Source organism: Mandrillus leucophaeus, unplaced genomic scaffold (genome assembly GCF_000951045.1).
Source record: "Mandrillus leucophaeus isolate KB7577 unplaced genomic scaffold, Mleu.le_1.0 Scaffold501, whole genome shotgun sequence".
NCBI classification, from domain to species: Eukaryota; Metazoa; Chordata; class Mammalia; order Primates; family Cercopithecidae; genus Mandrillus; species Mandrillus leucophaeus.
Window position 1 is genome coordinate 1,519,373 of NW_012105377.1, and position 20,106 is coordinate 1,539,478.

Genomic DNA, 20,106 nt, shown 5'->3' on the forward strand with positions numbered 1-20,106 from the left:
ACAAAGGGACGTCAGTCCCAACTGTCTTTAGTGCTTGGGTGCTTGGCTGGGGCCTCATGAGGACCCCATGCTCACTCTTCTGTTATTACGCCAGGAGTATTTTTCAGCTGCCTTCCATTTATGCACCTGCCTCATACCGTTTGTGGGAATTCCCCAGGGGCAGTTGGTTTCTACTCCTCTTCCTGTAAATCGTGCCATGTTTTTGATCCTGTTTCTTTATTAGCAGCCTCCTCCACTAGAATACAGGCTTCGTGGCATGTGTTCAGCTGTTCTTTGCATGAGGGGCTCTTGTGGACTGCACAAGCAACGTCGTAGTCACTAGGCAGAAATACTTTCTATGAAATGGTATTGATGAGTATTGGGTATATCAGGTAGATTTTGACCTGGTGGGAAAATACATTTGGGCTGAAAGTCAAAAGTGCTCACAGTACCACTAATTTTTTTTTTTTTTTTTTTGAGATGAAGTCTCACTCTGTCCCCTAGGCTGGAGTGCAGCGGCACCATCTCGGCTCACTGCAAGCTCCGCCTCCCAGTTCAAGGGATTATTGTGCCTCAGCCTCTTGAATAGCTGGGATTATAGGCGCCTGCCACCACGCCTGGCTAATTTTTTGTACTTTTAGTAGAGACGGGGTTTCACCATGTTGGCCCAGGCTGATCTCGAGCTCCTGGCCTCAAGTGATCTGCCCATCTCAGCCTCCCAAGTTAGCTGGGACTATAGGCACATGCCAGCAGGCCCGGCTAATTTTTGTATGTTTTGTAGAGCCACTCTACCACTAATTAATATGTGTTTGTGAGTTTTTTGGTCCTTCGCATTTGGCATCTGAAAAATGGAGAATAATATTACTTGTCTTATTTTAAACAGACTTTTGAGGATCCACTTACATGATAGATATGAAAGCACCTTAAAGTTTAAAAGTACATATACAAAGTGAGTGGCATTATGTGCAACTGTCACCCCCTAGTCATTCTTGACCACTTTCCCCTGTTCTATAGTTGTCAGAACACTTACTGCCACCTCAAATGGTCATATTTCTTTATTAATTATCATCCTTCTCCACTAGAATGTAAGCTTCATGGGGCAAGCATCTTGTCTTTCTTGTTCACCATTGTAACTTCATACCTTGAAGAGTATCTAGCATAAAGTACATGCATAGTAATGTATATCAAAAGAATGAATGAAATTTAGTGTTTCATCAAGTCTCAGACACTGATGCATTTCTTAAAAACAAATCCGTTTGGTTTTGGAAATTTCTACTTTTGATATAGTAAAAAAACACAAACTTTTTTTCCTAGGAACCTTGACACCACTTTTTAAAGTAGCCAGACATTCTTAATTTGCCAACGATCAGATTTCAGCTTGTTAAAATAAGGAGACAAGCTGGGTTTTTCATTTTCTGTCTTGGTAGACGTACATACCCCCTTGTCCTCTGAAATGTGTTTACTTTTGTGACAAAAGGGACAGACCTTCTTTGGAAACATTTGCTCTGAGGCTCAGCTACGACTGGATGTCAGTTTAACAAACCTTTTATTAGGACAGACATTGGTTTTTGCCTTCTACAGTATTTGTGTTCATTTGTTTTGTTTTTGTTTTTGAGATGAGGTCTCGTGCTGTCACCCAGGGATCTCCTGCTGCCACTGCATGATCCAGTGTAGTTGTGTGATCATGGTTCACTACAGCCTCGACCTTCCTGGACTCAGGTGATCCTCCCACCTCAGCCTCCCAAGTAACTGGGACTACAGGCACATGCCACCATGTCCAGCTAATTTGTGTATGTTTTGTAGAGCCAGGGTTTTGCCATGTCGTGTGTTCATTTGCTTAAGTCCTTCATACAATAGTCATGCATTGAGCACCACTCCATGTTGGAAGTCAGGCATTCAGACAGACATGAAGATAGACAATCCCTGGCTTCACAGTGCTTAGAACAGGCAGATTTGTCAACTGATGAGCTTGGATTTAATGATAGGATTTAAGCCATAATGAAGCTTACAGGAGTGTTAACTGATAGAAGAGGACTACATGGGAGGAAGGGCTTCCTGACACTGAGTTGTGAGGACATGGCCCCTCACTCTGGCAGAGGGATTTATTTGAGGGATGCTTGAGCTCTGTGTTGTGCAGTTATAGTACCTTTCTGCTTTCCTATGTACAATACTGAAGGAAAGGGGGTATGATTTCCAGTTCTGAGCTAATTCAGGGTTGTCTGTGAATATCTCGAATGGGCTACCCTGGATCTAACCTTGAAATGTGACACTCGAGAAACACCTATGACAGAAGGACCCTCACCAACCATATTCATCAGCAACAGCCGGGGGCCCTTGAAGTTTTCTCAGCCTTTAGTGTATATTTGCAGAGTTGGATGGGCAGAAGGTCTTCCGTCTATAACTTGCCTCATGAATCTTACCTCAGTTCATCTGCTTGAAGCTGTATTTTTGAACTTCATTGTAATGTACAGGGTGTAAAGAAATATTTCGTGTAAGTCGTATGTCCAGTGGCATCCTCAGTTGAATACATGCTCTGGCAGCGGTAACAATACAATGGCCATTCTTCTGTCACCAGACCTCACAAAACAAAACAACAATGAAACCCAGAGAATTTGCTTTTATTTAGTCTGCAGATTGCTTTTGTAAAAACATAATTTTATACATATAGAAGCTTGTGTGCATTGTCTTAATTTAATTTGACAAATCATTGCTATAATAATGTCCACTAAATCATTCCTATTTTTCTCTTCTAAATCACTATAGTCATAATTCATATACATAGAAGTACTTTATTCTTTGCATGCTTGTTTCTTTGGCAGGTCACCATTATTGCAGACGATAACTGCAGATTTTTATGCTGGTCAAGAGAAAGATTAACATACTTTCTGGAATCAGAACCTTTCTTGTATGAAATCTTTAGGTATCTTATTGGAAAAGACATTACAAATAAGCTCTACTCATTGAATGATCCCACCTTAAATGATAAAGTAAGTGTTTTCTGAGTTTATTTTGTTAAATAAATATGTATATGAGGTATATTTCACTTTATGAAATATGTTTTCCTGAATTTTTAGTAACTAGTCATATGTTAAATGCACTGGGGATACTTGTAATCTTGAGAGGAGAAAGTATTTTGTAATGATTAGATTTGCTGTTACTTAGTAAGGAGTCTATAACTGTCAGGGACTAGTGTTTATGGTGATAAGGCACCCTCTTCATCAAGAGCATGTTAAGGAAGATGGTAAAGGAGTAAGAGGGGGTAGAGGATGGAGTAGGTTAGGGAGGACAGGGCAGCTGGAGGTTTGCAGACAGAGAAAGGCTGACAGACCCCAGCGATCAGGAAGTTGGCCTTTGAACCCTGCTGTCTTCCAGTCTTGCATATCTTCAGGTCAGGCCAGAAGGTTAAAAGAGAGGTGTAGAGCTGCACAGATCGTCAACAGTTTGCAATTTGATCTTAATTTTCCCGTATCTTTTTGGAAAGAAAATGATTGGAAGAGAGAATTTTTAGAAACGTCATTTCTCTGATAAGTACTGTTACCCAGTGACAATTGAGTATATGTGCCCTTTCAAAATCATCTTGTCTGGGCTGTTTATCAAATTAAGCTGGTGCTTATTTCAGTTAATGATTTAGCTTATGATAAATAGGCTACTAAGTATATTTGATTTTTTATAATATATTTATAGTAATAACTAATAATAAAAATAATAGCTTATGTTTATTGGTCACCTAATATGTACTGGTATTCTTTTTTTATGCCCTGGCATATTTCTCGGAAAAGTACATGCTGCTTAAATGGAATATATGATTCAACTCCCATAAATCTCAGAAAGCTTAAAACTTTGCTTTGTAGAAAGCCAAAAAGCTGGAACATCAGCTCAGCCTCTGCACACAGATCTCAATGTTGGAAATGAGGAACAGTATAGCCAGCTCCAGTGACAGTGACGACGGCTTGCACCAGTTTCTTCGGGGTACCTCCAGCATGTCCTCTCTTCGTAAGTTATCCCAAAACTGATACTACTCCAGAGTTCTGATGGATATCTCTGGACATAGACAAATGACAACTTTGATTAGAAAAATAACTTTGCAGGTAACTATTTGGCAACCTAAAGGTAACAATAAAAACTATCAAATTTTGTTTAGCATTTCCCCCATATTGCGTATGAGCTAAAAGCCAGCTTTAGAACTCTCATTTCTGTTTCAGAAATTGTTCACTGGTTTTGCCATATACTTTGCTTAAATAGTGGCTCACCAGCTGGGCACGGTGGCTTATGCCTGTAATCCCAGCACTTTGGGAGGCTGAGGTGGGCAAATCACAAGGTCAGGAAATCGAGACCATCCTTACTAATACGGTGAAACCCCATCTCTTCTAAAAATACAAAAAAAAAAAAATAGCTGGGCATGGTGGTGGGCACCTGTAGTCCCAGCTACTAGGGAGGCTGAGGCAGGAGAATGGCGTGAACCCGTGAGGTGGAGCCTGCAGTGAGCCGAGATCGCGCCACTGCACGCCAGCCTGGGCAACAGAGCGAGATTCTGTCTTAAAAAAAAAAAAATAGTGGCTCACCAGAATACTCTGAAAGAGTTCACATGGTTTGGTTTTGTTGCTTTCGTTTTGTTTGGTTTTGTTGCTATTTGGTTTTGTTACTTTCATGACTTTAGTTAGAGTGAAGGTCTAGACCCAGAAATGTTTTGAAAAATGGTAGACAAATAAATGCTGGATGTTCTGCTGCTGGCTGGTTATCTCAGTATGAGTGCCATGAGTTAAAAAGTGATTGGGAACTGGAATATTCCCAAAGATGAAGGAGATCACTAAACACCCTTGTGAGTTACCTCATTCACACACCTGCCCAGAGGCACATTTTCCAGGATTCTTCCATAGTTTAGATTGTTTCAAAACATTTTAAGTAGCACAAACAACCCAGATGTTGAAAATTAGTAAGTAAAATGAGAAAAACTAAATTAAGCATTAAATGCTTAATATTAAGAATTAGTCTAGGAATGATAGTATAAAAACTTTGAACAAATTCATATGAAATAGCAAAAAGGCAGACATTCTTCCTTTGCATGAAAAAAAACTATTTGTATTTCCAATTGTATTTTAAACCAAATTAACTTTTAAAAAATGCAAACACATTAAATAATTCTTTATGTAAATGGATCTTGTAACTTTGTATGCCTTAGATAAGTTAGATTGGGGATTTTAAGTATTACATAGTCAGGAGAGGCTGGAATTTACAAGGCCATATAATTGGTGTGTAGGAAAGAAAAAACTTTACCTCTTCCCTTTTAGGGTTGTTTTTGGGCTGGACCTGAGAATTAAATTGACATAAGACAGATTAACAAGAGAAAAGGATACACATTTGATACAAGTTGTGTGAGTTTGTGTTAAAAGCTCTTACATGGCACAAAAGCTTTCATAAGGAAATGAAGACCTGAAAAAGCAATTAAACAGTTTATAGTGAATTGGACAAAGAATAGTAAGTTGTGAAAAAGCAACTAAATTATGCTGGAAGACTTGAAGACAAAAGAGTTATTTTAATAAAGGCTTGTACAGAATTCTGTCTGCCTCAACATCTTGATGATAAGAATGTCGTTTTCCTTCTAATATTTTTGGAGGTCACCTTTCATACAAGAATTTCATCTCCTGTTTTTTTTTTTTTTTTTTTTGGTGGGGTTGGGAGATTGTTTTGTTTGTTTGTTTGTTTTTGTGTTTGTTTTTGTTTTTGAGGCAGGGTCGCTTTTTGTCACCCAGGCTGGAGTGCAGTGGCACAATTACAGGTCACTGCAGCCTTGAACTCCTGGGCTCAAGGGAACTTTGTCTCTATAAAAATAAAAAAAAATTGCTGGGCGTCGTGGTGCAGGCCTGTAGTCCTAACTACTCAACAGGCTGAGGCAGGAGGATCCCACCTGCCTCAGCCTCCCAAAGTGCTGGGATTTCAGGCGTGAGCCACTGCACCTGGCCTGCATAGTAACTTTTGGAAGGTATTAACTAAAGCTTACATGAAGGTCGGGAGCTGCACTTCCCTGCTCTTGGGACTCAGCCAAAGGACCAGCTGCCATCTGGGTCATTGCCATTGTAACTGCAGAGGGAAGACAGTGGTGGCAGATTTACAAGATGGCTGTTAAAGCTCCTGCCCCAAAGGAGCAAGTAGCTCTTCCGTGCATGTTCCTTGGGCCACAGAAGTCACTTGCCAGAACCAACATCAATGGATAGATCATTTAACCCTCCTGCAGGGCTGTGAAGGGGCTAATGAGAAACAAAGCAGGTGGAAAGCTGGACTATAACACAGTCTACTATAGCAGGTGTTATGTCATTTTACAGATGAGGAAATTGGGAATATGAGATGTTATTCACTTGCGCCTCTTCCATAGTGACTGGTTCTGCAATACAAACCTAGGGATCCCGTCTGATTCCAAAGCTCGTGTTTGGCCAGGCACAGTGCCTCACACCTGTAGTCTCAGCACTTTGGGAGGTTGAGGCTGGAGGATCGCTTGAGCCCAAGAGTTCAAGACTAGCCTGGGCAACATAATAAGACCCCTTCTCTACAAAAAAATTAAAGAATTATCCAGGCATGGTGATACACGTCTGTGATTTCATCTTCTTGGGAGGCTGAGGTGAGAGGATTGCTTGAGCCAGGGAAGTCAAGGTTGCAGTGAGCCATAATTGAGCCACTGCACCGAAGCCTGGGTGACAGAGTGAGACCCTGTATCAAAAAGAAAAAAGAAAAAGAAAAACAGAAGCTCATGCTTGTAGACCAGATTACCTCTGTGGTTTTTTTAAATGCACGTAACAGTTGACTTGTGTTTTTAGATGTACAGGTCACCATCACATCTGTTCTTGCATTTGAACCTGACAGCTATGTGAGCTAGGCACAGGAGCTGTTATTATTTGCCTCCTTGCAGATGAGTCCACCTAGAGTTGGTGAAGGTAGTGACTTATCCCAAACCACTTTTTGTCAACTCCCACCTACTTTTCTGGGGTAACCTGTCATCCCCTGAATCCTTCCTTGTGATCAAGTAGTGCTGCAGATAGGTTTCGTAGGGTTAATGTAATCCACTTCAGTGAACATTTTTGCCTTATTCTTAGCACTGGAGTACCAGGATCCTACTTAGGAACATGTGAAATTATCCAATGATAATCTCCAGTGTCATTTAGCTTTTAGTTAGAGTACTTACAGAATTACAAGCAGTGTCACTCCATACAAAATTAAATATACCTTATGTATTTCCTTAAACCTTTTTACATTGTTCCACCTATTCATTAACCCAAACCTAGGTCGATTTAAACATTAACATGCATATGAATATTTATAATTATTTTTCGAATCATGATCTGAATAGCATGGGCACACTGCATTCAGCCGCTACACCTCGGGGCTCCCTTTCCAGTCTCTCTCTGTCTCTGTGTGTGTGTTTCTGCATATGTTTTTATTTGGGTATTTTGATTTGTCCTGTAGAACAACAGATTCTTAAATGTGCATATGAATCACCTGGAGATCTTATTAAAGATCCTGATGTAGCAGGCTGGGGTGGGGGTTTGGGAGTCCACAGGTTTAACCAGTGCCCAGGTGATACCAGTGTGGCTGTTCTATGAACTATGCTTTGAGTAGGGAGGCTGTAGAATTTTCCACCTTCTGGAATTTTGCTGAGTTCATCCCTATGGTGGTGATTATGGTGTTCTTGTCTTTCTCATCTGCCTGGTAGTTGGGTCTAGAAGCTTGCATAACTTCTGGTAAAGGCTACTTTAAAGATCTCAATCAGTAATGCGACAAATATACTTCATAACTTTACACAGCAAATGTTCAGTGAAACAGAAATATGGATCAGAAAAAGGTGGAGGAAAACTAAGTGACCTGTTTTAATGAAATTGCTGCTGCTCCCATTTCTCATGTTGTACTCTGCTTTTATACATGCCACACAACGCTAAATCCGCAGCAAGGTCTCTACTCCTTTCCACACAGATTCTGTATTCCCACTCCACATTGTCATTTAAAGGAAAGAAAGTGAAGTCATGAGATAGCCTGAGAAAAAGTCATTTTTCTCTCTGTTTTTTCAGTAGTTCAGAATTCATTTAACTCTTTCACTTTCTCATTGCTTCGTTTACTGGGTTTCATGTTTGCAAACATGGGACATAGTGAGATAGGAAGATAGGAAGAGAGGAAGAGACAAGCTGTAGAGATGTGTGAGAATCTTTAGTGCCAGTGTATGAAGGAAAGCTTTCTTCTCTTGGCTCCTGGACCAAGGTGTTGCTCGTCAGCGTACCTTGTTGTCATCTTCTTGTCATTTTCTCTCCTCCTTAGCTCCCTTCATGTATAAAACACACACATTCACACAGATGGATTGTATTGGCAATTCCATCAGTAGTAAGTGCTGGCCAGCTCAGGCATTGCTATGGTAACAGGAAGACATATGTTTCCTTGAATGTTACAGAACTGTATTTTAGTTAATTGGGGTTAAATAACTTATCATTTGGATTTTTTTTTTTAATCACAAGACAATATAGGCAATGCAATCAGTTGGAACTCATCTTTGAAAAAGCTTGTTAGTTTAAACCATGTCTTTTTTCATGAAATAAAAATTATGTTGTTTTTAAAGATGCTGTGAGATGTTTAGAGAGATGTTTCTTATTAAGATCTTTGTAAGTGTTTTGTTTGTTATTAGTGTCAAGACAGTACTACATTGGCCAGGCACACTGGCTTACGCCTATAATCCCAGCACTTTGGGAGGCCAAGGCAGGAGGATCTCTTGACCCCAGGAGTTCAAGACGAGCATGGGCAACATAGCGAGACCCCCCCTCTACAAAAAATGTTTTAATTATCTGGAGGTGGTGGCATGCGCCTGTGGTCCCAGCTACTTAGGAGACTGAGCTAAGAGGACCACTTTAGCCTGGGAGATCTAGGCTGCAGTGACCCATGGTCTTGCCACTGCACTCCAGCCTGGGTGCAAGAGTGAGACCCTGTCTCAAAGGAAAAAAAAAAAGATGCTGCTGTGGACAGTCTGCTAATGTCATGTGACCTAGTTGTACAAATATTTAGTTAGCTTGAGTCTGAAAAGGCTAGCAATATGTCTGAGAGAAACTAATGGGTTTCTCTTGGTTCTCTTCTGTGTTTATTTACCTGGAAAGATGCAAAAAGCCATTACAACTTTCTTAGTTTCGAGGCTGGTTTCATGAAATAATCTGTTCAGCTCAATTTGTATTTCATTCCTGTTGTGAGCAACCATAAACTTACAAACAATAAGCTTTACATGAATTCTGCAGAGAGGTAGAAAGATGTGATTAGGCAGCAGGTTTCTGGGAGATGAGCCTGAACAATTCTCAGACATACCAAGATGGCTAGAGAAAAGCAATACCCTCATTCTGTAGATGAGTAAAGTGCAGTTTAGGGAGATCAATGTGAGCATAAACTTGTTTGGGGATATTCACCTACTGCTGTAGCAGCTGACACATCCTGACCACTTTCATCCAGGTTCTCATTTAATCCTCGCAACCACCCTATGAGGTGGGTGTTTCATTTTCCGTTTTTAGGCTTAGGAATGTGACCCTGTCTCCCCCAGCCAGTAGAGGCTATGCTCTCTCATGTCAGTGCCTCCCTCCTCGCCGCAGGAGGGGACTTCTATCCTCACGCAGCATTTTCTTACCTGTAAAATCTTATCTGAAGGTATTTTATACAGTTGTACATTTTTAGTCTGTTAGTCAAATTTTTTTTAAATTATCAAGTTAATATACATAGATATCATGTAGTTAAAAAAACCTTATAATGAAAAGAACTGACTCCCCTCCAAGTTGATCTTAGTCCTACTCCCAAGGAACAATCACTTTGAAACACTTGTACCCACAGTGCTAATCTTTTTTTTTTTTTTTCTTTTTTTTTGAGAAAGGGTCTCACTCTGTCTTCCAGGCTAGAGTGCAGTGGCACCATCACAGCTCACTGCATCCTCCACCTCCCAGGCTCAAGATGTCCTCCCGCCTCAGCCTTCCGAGTGGCTGGGACTACAGGTGCGTGCCACCATGCCTGGCTGATTTTTGTATTTTTTTTGTAGAGACCAGGTCTTGCTATGTTGCCCAGGCTGGTCTCAAATTCCTGGGCTCAAGTGATCTGTCCGTCTTGGTCTCCCAAAGTACTGGGATTCTAGGCAAGTGACTACCTTCTCACCAACTCTAGGTGGGCTTAGTAACTTTCATCTACTGACCTACTTAGCTCACTTCTAACTTCCCCTCCGCTTTCTGCTCAACACCGTGAGGTCACTAGTGTTTGTTCTTTTATTGTTTAACTTTGTAACATTAAACAATGCACTTAAATCTCTGTTTCTTCTTCTTGCTGGACTAATTTTAAAGGTGAGGGACATTAGGGCTGGGCCCAATGGCTCACTCCTGTAGTCCCCACACTTTTGGAGGCCAAGGCGGGCAGATCAATTGAGTCCAGGAGTTCGAGACCAGCCTGGTCAACATGGCGAAACCCTGTCTCTACAAAACATACAAAAAATAACTGGGCATGGTGGCCTGCCTGTGCCTGTAATCCCAGCTACTCAGGAGACTGAGGACCACCTGAGCCTGAGGAGGTTGAAGTTGCAGTGAGCCAAGATTGCGCCACTGCATTCCAGCCTGGGCACAGAGTGAGACCCTGCTCAAAAATAATAATTTTTTTTAAAACGTGAGGACATTAGCATCCCTACTTTCTTATTCTTCCCCCTTCTACCTTCTAACTGTTCTGGGTCTCTTCTTTTACTTTGAAATGGTCGAGTTGTTATATGTTCTCTTTTATAACTGCAAATAGCCTTTGTCTATGAATTGTTCCACAAAGTCTAAGACAAATAAACAATGTTGAGATTATTGTGCTTTATGTAGAACCAAGTAGTGGGCAATGCTTACATTTATTTCTGTTTCCAATGTCATGACTCTTGTTCTGTTCAAAGGAGACTGTTCCTAAAAATCAAGTTCAAGTGGATTCTTCTTTCATAGACAACATGACAATCATGCCACGGTTTACTTTATGCCTTGACTCTCTTTTTTCCCCTAAAGTTGTTTCATTGCCTTGCTGTTGTGGGACACATCTTATTCACCATATACCTGGGGTCTTCAGGCTTCTTCCTCATTCTCTCTTTTAGGTGAAGCCCATTTCATTTTTTCTTCAAGCCTCTGAGTGGTTGTCCTTTGTTTGAACCCTGCCTTTTCATACTGCTTATTGTTTCTACAGGCATTTCTAGTTGCCTTCCTTTTTCCTTATCCTTGCCTTTTCTGTCCTTATATCCTTTCTCCCGGTTCTGTGGCCCATTTTTCCTAGAGACTTTCCTTACAGAGGCTGCCGTCCTCCAGCCTCATCCTGGATGGGTTGTCTCTGGGCTGTTGCATGGCTGCCAGCCTGGATCCTGCCCTCACTTTTCTCCTGGGTTCATTCACATTCTCCTCTACCCTGCGTCTTCTTTGTGAGCAGGAAGGGGCCGCAGCACTTTTGCTCCTCCTTGGTTGCTCACACCACACCTTGTGCTCTGCAGCTCAAGGCCCTGATGGTGCATCCGAGTAGTTAGGGACTGATGTGAGAATGTGCTCTTGGGGCCGAGTAGACCTCGTCACAGGACCCACTAAGCTACTCCAACCTCCGCATTTGCCCTAATCTTTATGCTTCGCTTGAGTTCCTCAGTGCTGGTGCTGAGTGTATTAAAGGAAACATTTGGTGCACAGGCCAAAGCTACCCTTCAGTATTGTTGTTCAGAAAGCTTCAATTCAAACTCAGTTTCCTCAATTAAAAAAAATCTTAGGCTATAATAAGCAAAGACAGGAAAAGAAATAATTCTTTCCAGAAAAAAAAAGAAAAAGCCATTAAAGCCTTCCCCATTCCCATTCTTCAGAAATTGTACAATCTAATTAAAATTCTAAACTCCTGTAGGTTTTTAATTACTTGCTAAAGCAGTTGGCCAGATGGTTAAACATAATAAAAATAATAATGTTTTGAAAGAAATGGAGCAAACGTCATTAAAGTTAACAGGGGAGAAAAGAAAATCTTAGCACATTATATTAGCTTACAGAAATGTTGCTCCTTTTTAAAAAGTGTGTTTCTTAAGCAAGGATAAAAGTCACCTGACAAATTTCACACCATGGTACTCTACTTATTTGAAGCTCAGATTTGAGGTAGTTTGTTCATCCTCTGGAACAGGCATGACCTTCACTCTGGATTTAAGAACAGCAAATGTTTACTTTTACTTCCTAGGAGAGGCCCTCAGGCCCTCCTGTAATTAGAAGCACACTGAAATAGAAATAAGATTAATAGGGACAGAATCTTACCTCATTTTTTCTTACCCTGTATGCCAGAGATTTGACTGTCATGTAAGAGCTCCCTGGTTCATGTATAAAAAGGCCTGCTCTCATTATGTTAAGTGAAATAAACCAGGCACAGAAAGACAAACTTCACATGTTCTCACATATCCGTAGAAGCTAAAAACTAAAAGAACTGAACTCTGGACAGAGAGAGTAGAAGGATGGTTATCAGAGGCTGGAAAAGGTAATGGGGGTGGGGGGAGGTAGAGGGGAAGTGGAGATGGTTAATGGATACAAAAAATAGGTAGAAAGAATGGATAAGACCTGGTATTTGCTAGCACAACAGGATGACTATAGTAAAAAATAAGATACCTTTTTAAAATAACTAAAAGAGTAAGTTGGATTGTTTGTAACACAAAGGATAAATGCTTGAGGTGATGGATAGCCTATTTACCCTGATGTGATTATTTCACATTGCATTTCTGTATCAAAATATCTCATGTGACTCATAAATATATATATCCACTATGTACCCACACACATTTTAAACTAAAAAAAAGTTTTTGTAAGACCTTCTATGGTTCTTTAACTTAAGACTCTGGAAGACAGAGAAGGATCTGCAGGGCATCCCCAGCCTGCCCTCCACCGAGGTCCATGTTTCGTCTGCCCTTGTAGCCGGTGACCCTCAGGGACATGGAGTGGGTCTTAACGATGGGTTCCCCTCCTTCCTAACCGGCACCCAGCCCTAGCTGCTGTCTGAACGGTTCTGCCCAGGAGAGACTCTGCTGGCCGCATCTGAACCCCCTTGTGAGAGCCCATGGTTTGGTCCTCCCCTGCCACCCGGCAGAAGCAGAGGTGTCCACTGTTTAGCTCAGGGCTCTCCCTGCTGTCTCAGTCTTCCACATGTGCTCAGTGGCCTTGACTTGGAGTTTTTCTTCCTCACCCTCAGCACGGCAGCCTGGTGCTACAGTTCTGTTTCCCACCTGAACATACTGCGACTGTGGCAGACAGCCCAGAGCACAATTCTGCTCCACTGGCTGCACCTTCTCAATGCCTTGGTCCTTGTGGAAGTCCTTTGAGCAGAGGATTTTTTTGCCGCTTGGTCTAATATGAAACATCCCTCCAGCAACAGTAACTCTTGACATAACTGTTTAACAGTTTCACACCTGTTAAGTCTGGATTGCAGTTCAGTATGATACTGTTTTTATGCTTTCATAATAAAATGTATTAACTGGTAGGTAGAAGGTGATTATAGCTAATGGAAAAAAAATTACTACCAAAGTCTTTTCCTGATCACAGTAAATACAACAGGATGGAGTTAACCACTCTGCCTCCCAACTGTAAAAATAGTTTTAATAGAAAACTAAGAATCAATTTTCTGGGAAATTTATGGATATGGAATTATTTGCCCCTCTACAATTGGGAATAAACGAAAAGTAAAGCATTCTACAGAGATCATGAACCTTACAGTAACATCCCTGGAGGACAAAAGTGATTTGAAAAAGCACTTAACTAAAGATAAACTCTATTTTTTCCTCTCTCCTCTCATGTTCTCACATCTCTAGAAGATAGTTGGGCCTCTGGGCAAATTTCTGATGATCCATGAGTACATAAAATTAGTGAAAAACCAGGCACACCTGTAGAAGTTGTTTATTAATGTTCAACTTGTGAAATGGAAGCGCATTCCCTTGAAATATAATATTCCCTCATTTTTTTTTTTTTTTTTTTTGTTCATACTACAAATTGGTTTTGGATGTATTAGGGCTTCAAAGAAATAATTTCCAGCTATATAGGGATGGACTCTGGGTCTTTCCATTGAACTAGTAAGTCTCCTGATGAGGCCAGAGAGCCCAATGTCTAGGGGCCAGGTGAGCCCCTCACTCCTCAAAGCCTGCCTTTCTGGTGGCCATGACAGTTGCAGATTCCGAGGCAGGGCAGGTGATCCTTTTGTCTTCCTGGTTGTGAATGTTATACTCGGCCCTCAGTGGTACAGAAGGCCAGGCTAACAGGTTGGTACAAAGAGTGGACACTGTCTGTGATTCTGATTCCAAGTGAGGGGTTGGCAGCCAGCTGGCACCGGGTAGTCCCTGGAAGTGACAGGTTGGGCTGTGCTCCTCTCTGCCAGTGTGTGTACCATGGTGGAAAAAGCAACAAGGCACTGTTGTTGTAAGGACAGGGACTTGCCAGGGGGATTGCAGATTCTCAGCCACAAAGCTTGAAATGAAAGTGAGTCAAGAACTTTTGTAGAAGAATTCCATCTTTCCAGGCTGTTAGGGCTCCCTGGTTATAGCTAATAGGACACCTCTGCTCCTTCTAGGATGTGTTCTAAGTGGTTCACGCCCTGGTGAGAAATAAGCTCATTCATGGCATCCACCCCTCTCTGTTTTTTTTCACGGATGTCTTTGCTTTAGCTTCTGAATATACAGTAGAAATAATAGTACAGATGTGGTTTGGGTGAATTGCTCTGAAAAGTGCTTTGAGTTTCAGAGAAATAAAATAAGACAGCATGAAAGACCAAGTGTGATTCCTTTTTATTTCCCCAACATTTAACCCATTGTCTAGCACGTTGTGGTCACTCCCTGATTCCTTTTACTGATTGGATGAAAACATTGTAGCAGGTGATGGTGCTATTAAGCCTATTGATACTCCCTTGAGAGAACAGTGTTCTTGTCCATGCGCTAAGCAGTGTCGAATCAATTCTACCAAGTGATTTCCTTCAGGGGACACACTACAGAGTGGAGTGATGACAGTCCCTTTTCCTAATGAGATTTACGGGACCCTGAAGCCTGCCTGTGCTTGAGGAATGCTGGCGATGCCCCACTGGGAGACCCGCCAGAGATTGAAGGTGATACCCATGTCTTTTTCCCTCATCCTCAGGATCCTTTCTGAGGTTCCCTATGTGGCCTTTCAGAGGAGAGATTTTTTTCATCACTGTGTACTTAAGGACATTATCAAGGTCCTGGCTATGTGTGGGGTACTTCTGTGAGGCTGCAGGAGAAAAGAGGCCTTGGTTACAGCATTCAAGGTGCCTGTTTTCTAATAAGGAAGAGATACAAGTACTCTAACCACAATGTGACACAGAACATGTAAGGGCTGAAGCTATTGAGATGAAGAGGGTAGAATCTTCCCACCGGAGTCAGGGAGGGTTACACATGAAGGAGGTGGAGTTTGAACCCTGCTTGAGGAAACGATAGGAGTTTGGTGGTTAGGGATGGGAGTGAAGGAACCATTCCAAGTAGAGGGGAAAAAGCAAGATGAAAAGAGGAGAATGGGCTGGATTTGAAGAGCAGTGAGTTTGCAAGAGCTTGGACTGGAAGAGGGAGGGAGGCCCAACTTGGAGGACCCTGGATGTCACCCCAAGGATTGTGAATGACTCTCATTATCCCTTTAATGTTATATAGTAAGTTCCACAGCTCTTCTTCTTCCCCAGCAAACATGGTGGGAGTAGAATAAATTCGTTCACAGAAAAGCTGAAAACTCTTGGGAAGTTGTTACTTAACCATTTCCTTTTGTGTTGAGCCCTCCCTTCATTTTCTCTCAGTGAAAAAAAATGCAAGGATAGGTGAGAGAGTTGGGAGGGTCAGATAGCACTGTGGCTCCAGAGTATAGATAGCTGCCTCAATATAACTGTAGGATGTCCCTCCTGGTTTGATAGGTGAGCTTAAAAACTAGAAACCAGTTAGTCCTACTTCCTCAGACGAAATAAACTGGGTTTGTTTCTGTTAAGCTATTATACAATTATGTCCAAATACGATTTATTATTGATTTGGTTTAATGCTCTTAGACATGCCATCTTGTTTGTTCTGAGAGTTTTGTCTCATTGTAGATACTCAGCCTAAGTTAATATTTTATGAGACCCAGTGATAACTTAAGGCTAAAAATATGATAGAAGCCAGGGCTATTTTTTTGTTTGTAAAGACAATTTTGCTACACTCAAAAGAGCTAAGATTGAGAAACACAAACCCCCATTTGAGCACAAGGCCCACTTCCTTTATTGACCATTCTGGTGAGCAATGATGAATTGCAACAAATTTTCTCATTATTAAGTCCATAGCCTTCCAAAGACCATAGTAATCGATTTTTACATTCTTACAAATATTTACAAAGTGATTATTACATCCCAGGCACTGATCTAAGAACTTTACAAATATCAAGCTGTTTTATCCTTATAACAACCATATGAAATAGGTGCTGTTATTATTCCTATTTTACAGACAAGGAAATTAAGGCACAAAGAGGTAAAGTAACTTGTCCAAGGTCACACGGATAGTATTCACTGCCATTTGAGTAGACGTGAAGTAAAGGTTGTGTTTGGTGTGTTTGATGTCACTGGGAAAGGGGAAGAACTCGCCTGAGAACTTCCCATGCTGTGCCCTATGCAGAATTGGGTTCTTGGACCATTTTATTAGACGCTTCTTTTCTACAGTTTATGTCAGTAGTTGTCATTCAAGAAACTCAGTATTTTTGCTGTGAATGTCTGTAAGTGAACAGTTTCCATATATGTACAGCAAGTATGCATTAGCTGTACCACAGTCTAGCCCTGCATATTTTCTTATGTTAGAAGATGTGACTGGTAGTAGCATTTCCCCAGATGTACGGCAGTGACTGGACAGTTAATAAGAAATGACATTTAGTCATATGTTCTATAGGCCCAACACCCTGCTAAGCACATCATATGCATTATTCAGTTTAATCCTTCCAACAATCCCATGGAGCAGATCCTAAGAATATCCCCTTTTTATAGATATGGAAACAGAGGCCTAGAAAGGTATTGTAATGAGTGCAGATTGCAGAGTAGGGATTCGAACCCTGGAACTGTTTCCTGAGCCTCTGGTCTTGACCACTCTGCGTGCTCCCTCCTCCTGTGCCATACCAGGGGCCAGGAATGACCACTCATTCATGACTGAGTGCCAGGGCAAAGCCTTTGCTGCTGTCTCAGCCTCCCTCCAGAAGCGGCCGTGTGGCATGCTTGTGGCCCATGGCCCTCCTTGCTGGTTTGGCATTCTCCCTGTGCTGGCCAACCCAGCTGTCTGCTCCTGACTCCTGCCAGTGAATGACAGCTGATCTTGACAAACTTCTCTGGTCATCTTGTGGCAGATCTGCTTCATGTCTTAATAGATCCTCCACTCGCTTTTGCTGTTAGCACGTATTGAAAGAGCCAGGTTTCACCCCGTGTCCCTCCACCATCAGCCTTCTCCCCAGCTGAGTTCAGCATTTGTGGGCTGCCTGAATGCCACTCCACCCTGTGACTGGGCAGCAGGGAGATGGGTGTGGGCGGAGCAGGTGGAAACCCAGACGACATGGATCCTGACAGTGATGGTGGCGACTGTAAGGAGGGGAGTTCATGCAGTCATGTTAGCTGCTTATTAGGCACCTTGAGAGGCCTATTGATAATGACTTCTACTCTTACTTTTAGATAGTATTTTCTTCTACACCAAGCATGGTATCCATGGTAGATGCTCCGTAAGCATTTGGTGAATGCAGGAGCCAGTGAGTGACTGAATGAATGAATTGTTGCCTGGTTCCTTTGATTAAATGGCATCCTAAAAGGCCCTGGGGATACGTTTTCTCCTGCTGCTACCTGGGATTGTGTTTCCTCCACTCGGCTCTTCCCTCCTGAATGCCTGGCCCTTCTTTCTCTTCCCCTTTCTCCTTTGCGTATCAGCCCAGGGAGTGGCTGGACTCCATGGTGGAGGCAAGAAATGTGTTTTAGGTGATATTACAGATGGCGATAGGTTCCATAATTTTAGAATAGAAGTATTCTTTGGGGAAATTAGGAGTTAAATCAACTTTCAAGGGCTAATATGAAACCCAAGCGCCCACGTATGATATTAATGTAGGAACATGCATTTTGAGTCCTAAACAGACTGTGGGGCCAATCCCTGGGAACTGAATATATTTGAGCAGCTCAGATCATCCAAGCACGTGCGGTGGAATCTGTCCCTCGTCTGTGCTCCTGACTGAGAGTCTCTTCTTGACTTGGTGGTTTTCCTGACATGCTGGATTGAAATAGAATGGTTTCTGGAAATTGTGTTCTTGGTACTAGTGACAGGTTCCTACAGCTTTGTTTTCCAGTTGGAATTTATAATTGATACATCACACCGGTGTCTGGGCAGACTGTGCCTTCAGTGGTTTTCCCTCCTGTATCTTTCCACAGATGTGTCATCCCCACACCAGCGAGCCTCTGCCAAGATGAAACCGATAGAAGAAGGAGCAGAAGATGATGATGAGGTCTTTGAACCGGCATCTCCAAATACATTGAAAGTCCATCAGCTGCCTTGATCAGAGAAAGAATTCGGGTTACCAAGACAGAACATGTCTTGAAGAGATCCTGAAAAATACCAGCACTTTTTCGTGGCTTTTAGGTTCTTCTGCTTTAGTGCATCCAGACTGGTAGTGCCTGAGGGAGGAAGTGAGGAAGGGTCAAGGATGGAAGGGTTCTTTCACTTACCCTTTTGATTAGTCAGCTTTTAAAGTAATTGTTTTACTGAGCCTTCTGACTATGCCTTGTTCTCTTTTGAGATATATATTTTCACAGTCTTTTCTAGATATATTGTTGTTTTAACTTAACAAATCTTAGCACTCTCTCAATGCCTTTTCACTTACTTTTTTCCAAGTTGTGATTCTTTTTCCTCACGGTCTTTTTTGTTCCATGGCGATGGGGTTGTCCGTTTGATAATTTTAACAAACAATGTAAATTTAAATTTGAGGCTAAGGTAACGTGAAAAAGCATGGAATCTCAAACTTTATTCCATATTTTGTAACGGGACGTTTTAGAGAAAGGTGTGATTTGACTGGTTTTATTTTTCTCCCAGGCCGGAAGTATTACCCCACTGGATCACCTTACTTACTTGGGCTCTGTGTCGATAACTTGATAATGAACACAACTCTCAGACTTGACTCACATTACCCTTGTATTATGCCATTTATAAACTGCTCTGAAACCTGAAGCTGGAAAGATAACAGATGGGTTTCTGAGCGTGGGGTTAACCTCCAGCCAAACTCAACTTCCTTGGGATTTGGAGTCACCTTGTCCTGCACACACGGGTGTGGGAAACACTTTATGTAGGTTGGGAGGACAGGGGTGTTAAATGGCTGGGCAGGTGCCACAGGGTGAGGTGACTGAAAGATCCGCTTCATTCTTTGGTCTGTATTCTGAAGTTCCAGATTGTTCATCTAGAGGCAGAGACGTCGCTTTTAAAAAAGTGCCAGATGCCCCAGTGCCAGAGCCGTGAACGTGAACACAGTGGAGGGCAGAGGGTTTACCACAGGCCAGGCTGTGGGCGCCCAACCCAGATACTGCAGTGAGGGCCTTCATTCCAGAGCTCTCTTTTCTACTGAAATCATGGTTTAGTAAACAGTGGCGTTTGGCTGGTGGGAAATGCATAACTGGTCAGTGTGTCTGGTCAGCGTGGCTGTGGCACTTGGCCAGGACACTCCGTTGAGTGAAGCTCGTTGATTGGCCATGCTGGTCATGTCTCTTTTGCTTCATCCACTAGAACCAACTTTGAGTCAGTCCACTGTTAGGTTAAACGGCTAAGAAAAGTTCCAAATGAAATTGTTTCCAGGTGAACTGAGCCAAAAGCAGCAACTCTTCCCATGAGGTGATTTCTGTTAGAGGAGGCATGTAAATAAGCTCATCTAGGGTCACCTCATTTTCCTAAATATGTTTTTAAAGCAATTATTTTAGTAATTTCATTTGAGTTAAATTTACATGCTCGGTCACTCATTGAGAAAATTTATGCAGACTCTGGATCCAGTTCCTGACATCTTCATCAGATGTTGGTTTATTGACATCACAGTAAAAAGGCTACTGTCAACTGGACACGGTGGCTCACACCTGTAATCACAGCACTTTGGGAGGCCAAGGTGGATG

General features: G+C 42.0%; 1 protein-coding gene across 2 annotated transcripts in view; it reads left to right on the plus strand.

Annotated features, from left to right (window-relative positions):
* The window catches only part of BVES (blood vessel epicardial substance), a 40,745-nt gene extending 21,975 nt beyond the window's left edge, over window positions 1-18,770 (plus strand). The window contains exons 6-8 of one of the 2 annotated variants that reach the window (XM_011996085.1): window positions 2,799-2,966; window positions 3,831-3,972; window positions 18,388-18,721. In XM_011996085.1, the coding sequence (XP_011851475.1) occupies window positions 2,799-2,966; window positions 3,831-3,972; window positions 18,388-18,512 (435 nt within the window). In that variant the 3' untranslated portion in view covers window positions 18,513-18,721. Of the gene's footprint in view, window positions 1-2,798; window positions 2,967-3,830; window positions 3,973-18,387 lie in introns of both variants that reach the window. The other variant, XM_011996084.1, reaches the window with a different exon arrangement.
* The last annotated feature ends 1,336 nt before the right edge of the window (window positions 18,771-20,106 follow it).